We start from the raw sequence: 10,498 nt of genomic DNA, 5'->3' as shown, positions 1-10,498 counted from the left end.
GCGCATCCTGGACAATGTATTAGCCGGGTAGAGTGGTAGTTAGAAAATTCGGTATCTTTCTTAAATGCCAGATTCAGCAGATGCATAGTTGAAATGAATAAAGAACCCAAGCGGCATCTGATGAACTGGCCACTGGGACAAGGTTGGCTGTACTCAGGCTTAATGAGACAGAATGTGAGTTGGGCCTGTTGGAATAAACTGTATGTGCAATGTCAAATATTTGGAAGAATAGTCAACTTTTCTGTTGATTCTGTACTGAGTTTTGTTAGCGATACAGTACTAGGGCCTGATTCCACGGCTGATGTTATTATTAGTTCAGTGATGCAGAAGCTCCCTTCGAAGGTGAACTCAGTGCAAAGCCAGAAAAAAGGGTGTAGATATTCACCCTGAACCAATAATCAGCTGACACTAGCCCTGTCGTAGGGTTGTGGTAGCATCTGTTGCACAGTGCAGTGAAACCCACAACCTGATAAAGGCCTGTCTTGAGTGGCCATCAAAATAATTGCGTTTGCAGCTACCACGGAATCTTCCCCTTTGTGGATGTTGTAGGGCTGCCTTCCAGATCGGAAACCATCATCAAGTTTCCTCAGGATTCTTGCGCAAAGGCATTTGTAGTTTCTGTTCAAGCTCCTGGTCCTTACATTTCTGTGCACTGAGCCAGGACACGATGGATTGATTAATGGCTAATCATGTGCCAAGTACGATCGATCTTCTAGATGAGTGAGGAAGTCACCACGAATCACAAACTTTACACACAATTATACTACAAAGTAGCCTGGAGGAGGCGCGGTGCCCATGATGATGATGATCAAATTTCTCGTGACCCAAAGAGGATACCCGGGGACTTTCGCAGGCAGCTGCAAGCACCAACCTTTTGATCCTGTGATTCCTTTGGCCCTCTCTCCTTTTCCCTTTTGATTTCTCCATCCACTTGGTAACTTTGACTGACCGGCGCAGGAAGTGCCAGTGACGTCTCTGGATTTGCCCAAGATCGCAAGCTTCGCTGACGCAATCATGGGCGTCATATTATCCTGTTGGTTATCCACAGGAATGGCAATACAATCATAACGCTAAATAAATGTACTGAAAGGTGTTTGGCTGCTTCACAGAATTTTAAACAAGGAGAAGCTCCATCTCGTACGCACGGACTGTTTATAAAACAATAGTACGGATTGAGCCATTCCACAGAAACTTCATTGGAATTCAACAAGCTCGTTGATTTGTTACAAATGATTGTATAGAAAAATTTCCTGTAGTATTTTGTTCCTTCTGAGATTCCTCCAAAACCCTTCACCAAAAGATGACTTTCATATTGCACTAGACATTTTACATCCAATTCCTCTAATTCATGCATATTTCCTATTTCTATTTTTTTCCTGTTTTCTGCACCCCAGTTTCTGTCCACTAAATATCCAATATTCTTCCTAATACATTTCATTTGGAAAGCATAGTGTTTTCCTTCAATGAATGTGATCACCTATTCATCATTTACATAGTTACATCATACATTGGTAAGGATTAATGACTATACTTCTCCCAGGAATTTATGGCATGTGATGTGCTTTGCATTATGCCAACAAAAATTCCGCCCCAAAAATTTCCCAGCGGCGACTTGGCGCATGAGATCTGTAATATTTGAATTTCTTGTTACTCTGATTCCTCACCAGAAGCGTTTACAATACTAGCTAGGTCCTGGACAATTTCAGACATTGGTGGCCTGAATTCTTGCTCCCTCTGCATCAGAAAAAATTCAAATCAGAGACATGATCCCTTGATTCACAGGGCTTTTGTGCAAAGAATGTTAGGATCAGCTATATTATGCTAGTGTGTAGAGTACTCAGAAAACTGTATATTAGTATAAATGAAGAATAACAAAACTGAATTACCTGGATACAACGGCTAATTATGTCAGCAAATCGCGACAATGCTTTCTCAGGACACTGCCCACGAATAGAAGGGTCTACCATCTTGGAGAGGGATTCAATGTCATGAAGCTGAAAACCAGCCCATCTAACAAGATGCTGCTCATGGCGTGGGCGTGAACTGCATATTTTTCACAACAAACATGCATGTGAATCAGAGTGTTGTTTCAATACGCCACTTGGAAAAGACAATCTGAAACAGCTGGGGGAAGTTCACTGCGACGCCAAAGCATGAGAGTTTAAATATCTTACCTATCGTATGGTTTACGCCCAGTAAGAAGTTCAAGCATCACTACTCCAAAACTGTAAACATCACCTCGTTCTGTGATGATCCTAGATTCCTGGAGTTCAGGCGCTTCATAGTTCAGTAATGTACGCATCCGACCTGACAACTGCAACAAAAATATATACCAGTAGTAAGTACACTAGTAGTCATCCACGTTAACATACAAGAAGCATCTGTCAGTGCCTAGGCGATTTCAATCAACTAAATCTATTCATTTGTGAACAAACTAGGATATTAAAAATCAACTCCTACTGAAGTAACTTTTTTTTTCTTAGAAAATATAAAGTAATTAATAAGTTTTTTTAAAAGGAATGATGAAATTAATTAATAAGTAAAGGTAAATCAAAATTCAATTCCTTCTGACCAATGATCCATCCAAAAATTTCTAACTAACGTCAAGGGATATAGGGTGCCATAGGCTAGCCAGGAACAGGTTGATACTCTACTGGAGTATACCGGTAAAGAAGTTCTACGAATGAATCCTCGTTCCCAGACGTCAAATGCAAATATAATCATGCTCATTCACCACCAGAAACCTTTCATTTTCACTACAGCACACTGATTAACTGACATCGGAAGGCATTTAGTAAATTATAAACGCCTCTTAGAAAATTACAGGTAGACAGAAATTTCCTATCATGCAACATTTCAACCATGTTAGCTAAGCTGATAACCAACATCTGACTGCCTTTGGGATGTATCGGCTGATTGCCTTTTTTCTTTTCTTTTTGATGGATTTGGCCACTCTGTATTTGCTCCTCCTATATATCAATAAAAAAGGCAATGCTTTTGCCTCGTTTCACAAAAAAAGGGGATGTATTACAGTATGAGTCGTAGGACCATTAGTCCTTAAAGAGACCCAACCATGCCCAACTTTCGGTGCCCTTAGAACATGCGAAATCTATTCTATACCATATATTATAGCTTACCTGAGTGACAGAATTTGATGGCATCAGTTCTGCCAATCCACATTCAGCAACGCACACAGATACTTTGTTATCAAGGAGCACATTTTCTGGTTCAAAATTCTGATGCACAACTGGTGGTTGGACGCTTTCATGGAGATATCTGCAAGGAAAACATAATTCAGAGTATAAACTTCCACACATTTTCAGAAAAAAAGAAGCAGATATGACACATAACTATAACTTCACTTACTGTAAGGCTTTTCCTGAACTAAGAGCGACCTGGAGGCGAGCATTCCATGATAGAGCATTGTCAATATCCTCTCTATCATGAAGTGCATCGTCTAGTGTTTTTCTACTAAAGTGATTATACACGAGTAACCGCTGTCCATATTCAGCACAATATCCAACTAACTCAAGGATGTTAGGATGCTTGATCTTTGAGACACGTGCAACCAAATCTAGAAAGTCATCTACTGACACTCTTCCGTTAGTATTGTCAACCTTCATAACCTCCATTAACTACACAGAATAGAAGATAAATTAAGCTCAATTCTTGAACTGCACAAGGAATAGTGAGTTGCATTGTCCATTGATACTAGTAATACTTCGTACCTTGCCTTCAGGAAGCTCAGCTAGGTATACCTTTCCCAATCTACTCTCTCTTATCACATTCTGCTCTCTGAAACTGTTTGTGTATTGTTGAAGGGATGCAACAGAGAAGGGTGTCGCAGAATTTGGTGTACTTGTCCTTGGTGGAGGGCTATATCTCTTTTCTGGAGGAACAATAGGATTTACAATAACTTTTTGAGCAGGGGGTAGTGGAGGTGGGGGTGGAGGCGGTGGCGGTGCAGCTGCAAAAAGTTCTGAGTCTGTTCGATCTAAATTAATTATGTGTTCCTTTCGATTTTCATCAGGCTTCTTTGGGAGAGCTGCAAACAATTGGAAAAAATAATAAGACATTTTAACTTGATGAACAGCATGTGGAAATTAAACTGCCATCTGTTCCAAGTGCTTCATACCTGCTGCTGCCATACTCATGTCGCGACCTCTCTTGTCAAGGGCCTCACCTGGATGTATAAAAAAATCCTATATTAATACAGAAAAGATAGCCAGAACCCCCTGTTCTACTGATGTAGGCACAGAAATTAACCTTTTTTAATATCGTCCCTTGGCTTCACTGAAGCTGGCATAATTTGGGGTTCAACCCTATGGCTCATCCTTCCAAGCTGACTTCTGTTATCATCATATCTTGACTGCCTCTCTTGGTACTTGGACAAGCAAAATATTACCAGCAGGACTATAGCTATGAACAGCACCACTCCAAGAAGAACAAATCCAGCAATCTTGAGGGCTGACGAACTATGTTTTCTAGATGATGAAGTGCTATCTCGAGTAGTTGATCCATCAGAAGAGTTTGAAGGAGGAGGGGATTTTGACGGGGGTGATGGAGGTGCTCGTGTTGGATTTAAACCCGTAGGTGTTGTTGTTGGTGTTGGGGCTGGTTTTGGTCCTGCTGGTGTTGGAGTTGGTGCAGGTCCTGCTGCTGCTGAAGGTGGTGATGCTGACGGGGCTATAGTGGTATTAAATGGATTACCATCCATTCTGCACTGGAAATATGTCGGTTAATTAACAACTCACACAAAATTGATATGATTAAGTATCAGTCCTTCAATGGACTGAAGAACGTCAAAATTAGACAATGTGATAGCTACGCCAACCAAGCTCACACAAAAAAAAAAGATAAATACAAGAAAGAAGAAGGTTTCTCACTTGAAGGTTGGTATGTTCAGTAGCTTTGGAGGCACTGGTCCAGAAAACAAGTTGTTCTCTACATTCCTGATCAGAGTAAGGGAGTGATAAGAAAGAGATACAAACACTAAATTATCTGAATTAGGAGTTTTACCACTAGAACCAGATAATATTAGAAATTCAAGAGCAAACCAACATTGTGAAAGTCATGTAGGAATAGTTTCTTATTGCTGATGGAGTTTGTTTTTAAAAGCCGTTATTGAAATAGAACATGCATTGGCTTCTCAAAAAGGAAACCACAGTCGACTCCCTAAAGAAATGAGAGTTACATGACAAAAGTGCTATCTGCTACCAGAAGGTATCAGCAAGAGACCTCGATTAAACTTTTAACTTCTAAATCTATTGTCAAAACATTCGGAAGGCAATAGCTGTGTCGGCAATCATAATCTACTAGACTATTCCTCTCAAGTCAAATGTTGTGCAGCTGATGGCCTGATGGTTTATGCTAAGTACGTCTCTTCATGGTCACACTGATGTGCTACATTCTTTATGGTACAAACTGAGGTGTCCAAATTTCCAATACTACAAATATGTATGTTTTATGTGTACTTTTTATAAATCCTATGACAAATTTAGGAGCAGTACACTGATTAGTATCATACTGCAATTCAATAGGCCTCAGAAAAATCCACACAGATGCCAGATGTATTAAATGAGCACATAATAATAATATAAATTTCGAATGCCTTGGATTCGATGCGCTAGACAATTGAAAGAGCATTGTATAAGGAAGAAGACATCAAGGAATTACAAGTCTTTCAGAGGAAGATCCTGCAAGTAGTCAAGGGTCCCTGACAGTTGATTGTCTTGTATGCGCCTGTCATTAACAGTTAACAGATGAGAAGAAAATGGTCTGGTGAAATAGGGACAGGAAAAAAAGAGAGTAAGATGTGAACTCACAATGTAGTCAAAGATGACATGTTTTTCACTGAAGGTGGTAACACACCAGAAAAGTTGTTAGAAGAAATGTCCCTGCAAAAGAAGATAGGACACTATAATCAATCAATCAATAAATACATCATCCTGATGAACACACATAAAAATGTACGGAACTAGGAGGCATCTTACAAATTTACAAGCCCAACAAGTGGATCAAAAGCATCTGGCAGTTCTCCATCCAGATGGTTGGCATTGAGTGACCTGGAAAAATAAGGGTATTAAGAAATGCACTTGACAAAACAAAGTAGCATGAGCATAGAATTGTTGAGAAAAAAAAAGAGGAATTTTACATGGCTGATAAACTTGTAAGCTTTGACAATGAACTCGGGATGCTTCCAGTGAGCTGATTATCGGAGAGGAAACTGTAGCAACAAGGAGAAAAGGATTATTACCGCCGAATAAATTATACTATGGCAAAGACGAAAGGGGTTGCAGACAAGATCGATAACCCTTACAGGCTCTGCAATGTGAGAGGTAGGTCTTCTGGTATAGGTCCACCAATATTGTTGTTACTAAGATCTCTACCGAAACAGGAAAAAACTAAATCAGTCCTGAATTCAATTTGGATACGAATGGAACTTAAATTTAACCGTCAGAACAACCGATAAAACATCGTAATAACTAAGAAAACTATAATGACAATGTAAAAAAAAGAATATACTGTTCAGCTTCTACCATGAGGAAGAAATTTGCGGTGCTAGCACCCTTACATGGTGGTGATCGCAGTGAAGCCCCCTAAGCTGCCCAGCTTCCCTCCCAAGTTTGCAACATTCATCTTTCTACAAATGGCGAGTTGATAAGAGCCCAAAACAAACGAACCAAAACCAACGAAAAGACAGTCCGGTGAAGAAGCTGACGTACATTGAGGTAATACTTGTGCCGGTGCATGTGATGCCCTGCCAAAGCTCGCCGCAGGGGTCTCCGCCGTTGGGAATCCATCCAGGAAGCTTGGGCGATCCCAGCGAGACGTACAGCCCGTTTATGGCAGAGACTGCACGTCAATAAAGGAAGGTAAAGAAGCCATGAGCATCCGGTGGAGTCCATATACAAAAAGAAATGCCATGCCGCCCACTTTTGGTAACAGCACACATGAGCTGAAGGCAGTAGTGTTTGAGAAAAGCAATGCGGCTGCAAAAGACATTGTCTGCTCCACCGACATCTGTACTAAATCGACTAATAATGGGAAAATGCAAATCGATCAGAATCAGCATACTCCAATCTAATCCTCTGCTCTCCCCTGCCTTTACCATCCGCATCAGCAGATGAACCTCCACGGATGGAGCATGCGATGCGACTAACACATCTCTTTACCACCATTGCTGTCGACGACGATGGGAGACAGAGTACTACAGCCTTACTGGGGGCCTCAGAGGTTCCCCTCGTTACTTATCCCTACCGAAAGGGACGGCCCGACTGCTAGGAAACCACTAAAAACATGAGCTGATCCGAATTGCGCATGTCGATGTCCGCCCGTACCAATCGGCGCACGCATGGCATTGCCCAACTCGTGAGCTACAGAATTTACCGCTGGAGTCGAACTATAGACCTATCCAGAAAAGAAGCAGAGGAGGTAGGGACCACTAGTGCGCTGTCGCCGCCACCGACAAACGGTTTCACCGCGCGGTCAATTTGCAGAGTAAAAAGGGAATTGTCGAGCCGCGACCGCGAGTGGATGGGCGTGGCTCACCGCACGATGATTCCCCTGCTCTCGCAGTTCCACCGGCCGAGATTCTCGACGAAACCGGAAGCAACCGACACCGAGGTGCGCACGGCGCGAGCAGCGGCCGAACCGGCCGGCCGCACGCGCCGGAACGAGCTGAAGGAACGGAAAGCGGAGGGAGGGAGGGAGGGAGGGAGGGAGGGAGGGAGCGTACCGTCGGCGTCCTGGGTGAGCGCGCGCGCCCGGGGCGGCGCCAATGCCGCGGCCGCGAGCAGAGCGAGCAGCACCGGCAGGAGCGCTCCGCCGCGCCGCAACGGAGCCCGCCTCATCGCCGCGCCCGATTGCTCAGACCATCCGACGAGACGGGGTCGCCCAGGGAACTCCCAACCGCCACCCGCGCACGTTCGCCCGGGAGCAGCCTCGGCCGTATCGGAACCGCCGTGCGGAGGCCGCTCGCTCAGCCGCGCAGATCCCGCTGGGTCGCCGGAGAGATGGGTGTGGCGGAGTCGGGAGACCAGCAGCGGAGGAGCAGCACGCAACGCAAGAGCGGGCCGTGGAATACGCGACGGCTGGTGAAAAATGAAAAGAAGGGAGGAGGAGGAGGAGGAAGTGCGGGGGGTGCGCTGGCCGAGATGGCAGGGAAATGATGGGGAGTTTATCGCCGGGCGGGGTGGGGCTCGCTCCGGTGACGTGGAGCGACTTGGGATGCGGCCGGAGTCGTCGCTGCCCGCCTGCGGGTCAGGCTGGCTGGGCTGGCGGCTGCTCCACTCTCCGGCGGCGGTGAAGGGCGCATGTGCGGTTTCGCGGTCGAGTTAGCTGTCAGCTACAGGCCACTCTGTATTTCTCTGCGGCGAGCGGTTCGGTCGTGGCTCAGCTCGTGGGTGGAGGCGTAGCTGGTTTTGCCGGGGGGTTTTGGGTTGCGCAAACATGCATGTGCCTCATTTTGTCTGCTACGTTCCAAACTGATGGAGTATTTTACTGATTTTTTAGCAGTGGCACTTCTAGATACACCTGCAAACTTTTTCGATTTCTTCATGATGATTGGAAGGTCAGGCACACGAGTTACAGTTGCGCTGCTGCACGCCGCGCGCGCCGACTTGACCATACACCCACTTTTCAAAAATTAACTATTATTGGAGCAAAATTCATGATCATTTGAGACAATGCAATATTCTTTTGCAGAAATAAATCCATATGTGGTTTGCGCACGAAAACAAGAGCCGCGATGAAAACAGAACGGAAACAGGCAGAAATGAAGGGTGTCATGTTTGTTTTTTGTACTTTTTTTTTCAAGGAAAAGGAAAGGAAGCATATATTGTAGGAAAAAGATATTCGATCCATATGGTGCGGAAAAATGGAGCGGTAAAGATGTTCACCGGAATGAAGAAAACCCTTAAATCACGCAAAAAAAAAAAAAAAAACCCTCAAACATTCAAACCAATGAACAAACTTGTTCCCTAGTTCTAGCTCGTGGTCCTTGATTTAATAGAGAATAGGGGGAGATCAAACCAAGTACTTCCTCCGTCCCAGTTCATAGAACTTACACGTGTCTCTAGGTCGTAAATTTAACAATGATAATACAAGATATATATTACAAAATATATAGCTTAGAAACCCCGTGTTCTACTTTCTAATGATATAATTTTTGTGTTGTACAATTAATATTATGTTGGCCAAATTAAGAAACTAGGAATACGCGTAAGTCCTATGAACAGAGACGGAGGTAGTAAGAGCATCTCCACTCGTTGACGCTCTCCACGGCGAAATCCGGACGAAACAACCGCCGGATTGGACGAAATAAAGTCGTAGGGAGTTCCGTATTTCCAGTCATCCACCCGGAGTTCGGCGGACATAGTTTAAATTCAAACAAAGCGTCGTCCCGCGCTACAAGTACGGCCAGTTGATCGGCAAAAGGAGCAAAAGGATCAGCCACAGATCGGCAATCGGAGGGAAATTAGACGGAAACAGGCTCATCGGCAGTCCCGGCCGGCACGGCGGTGTCCGACGGACCGGCTTCCTCACACGCCGTGGCCGAAGCGGCTGCGGCGGTCGACGACGAAGCGGCGGCGGTCGACGAGGTAGACGGTGAGGAAGCCGAGGTAGGAGCCGGCGGAGACGACGAAGGACCGGCCGGAGTGGCTCGGAGGGATGTCGCCGCGGTGGCCCCGGTACCAATTCCTCGTCTCCTCGTCGGTCCATCGGTTCCATGTTGCCGCCGCCCATCGAGAACGCCAAGTCCGTGTTCCTCTTCTTTGCCGCCGCCGTCGTCTTCGGCGAGGCGATTCGGACGCCTTGGTTGGCGAGCATCTCCCGCCACCTGCCATCGAACTTGTCGTTCCTCCCGTCGGCGTGCGACCTCAAGTCGGCCCGAGCACTTGTCGATCGACGCCTGCATCCCGTCGGCGGGATTGCCCGTCTTTTTGAGCTCTTTGAGCTTCTTCTGGCCGAGTTCGGGCGCCCTTCCGCCGCGCCGGCCGCCGGAGCGTCGTGGTTGTACTGCTCGGTCTTGCTCTTCGAGAGGGTCGTGCGGGTTTCCTTCCACTTCTCGCAGTTCTCGAGGCGGACGTAGACGTTCAGGAACTTGAACTGCATGCCGGTGTCGTCCGTGTACATGTCCAAAGCACGGCGCAGCTTGGGAAAAAGAGCACGGCGATACGGGTCAGCTCACGACGATGTACACGGTGCACAGCTAAACTCGGTGATGCAGGGTCGACGGAGCATACCTTTTGCTCCAAGTCGTGGCCGCTGATCGGCCGTTCTTCGACCTCCTCCTGTATGTCGTGCCATTTGCTGCACGCCGTCTGCATGAGCCCCCAATGGGTGGCCATTGCCTTGTCTCCCCGGTACACGTTCATGTTCGTCTTGTTGAAGTAGGGATCGACGAGTTTGCGTTCGTCGTACGCCTGCTTCACTCGAAGCCAATATGTGTCCAACGACTGATTGGCCCCGGTTATGCCGTTCATGGACACGGTCA

The 10,498-nt window shown here is 45.8% G+C and overlaps 1 protein-coding gene across 1 annotated transcript; it reads right to left on the bottom strand.

Annotated features, from left to right (window-relative positions):
* Window positions 1-1,219: 1,219 nt before the first annotated feature.
* Window positions 1,220-6,848, bottom strand: LOC124646565 (protein STRUBBELIG-RECEPTOR FAMILY 3-like). Its single transcript, XM_047186668.1, has 16 exons — window positions 6,726-6,848; window positions 6,575-6,643; window positions 6,320-6,385; window positions 6,155-6,226; window positions 5,994-6,065; window positions 5,826-5,897; window positions 5,677-5,742; window positions 4,887-4,952; window positions 4,267-4,718; window positions 4,136-4,183; window positions 3,729-4,045; window positions 3,367-3,635; window positions 3,138-3,276; window positions 2,175-2,314; window positions 1,887-2,043; window positions 1,220-1,734 (listed from the first exon to the last, which is right to left on the bottom strand). Exons 2-16 carry the CDS (start codon window positions 6,637-6,639, stop codon window positions 1,648-1,650), a joined length of 2,088 nt encoding a protein of 695 aa, XP_047042624.1. The 5' UTR covers window positions 6,640-6,643; window positions 6,726-6,848; the 3' UTR covers window positions 1,220-1,647.
* Between the last annotated feature and the right edge of the window lie 3,650 nt (window positions 6,849-10,498).

This window comes from Lolium rigidum, chromosome 4, assembly GCF_022539505.1.
Source record: "Lolium rigidum isolate FL_2022 chromosome 4, APGP_CSIRO_Lrig_0.1, whole genome shotgun sequence".
Taxonomy (NCBI): domain Eukaryota; kingdom Viridiplantae; phylum Streptophyta; class Magnoliopsida; order Poales; family Poaceae; genus Lolium; species Lolium rigidum.
The sequence above is the reverse complement of the archived record's forward strand: the minus strand, read 5'-3'. Positions and strand labels throughout refer to the sequence as shown.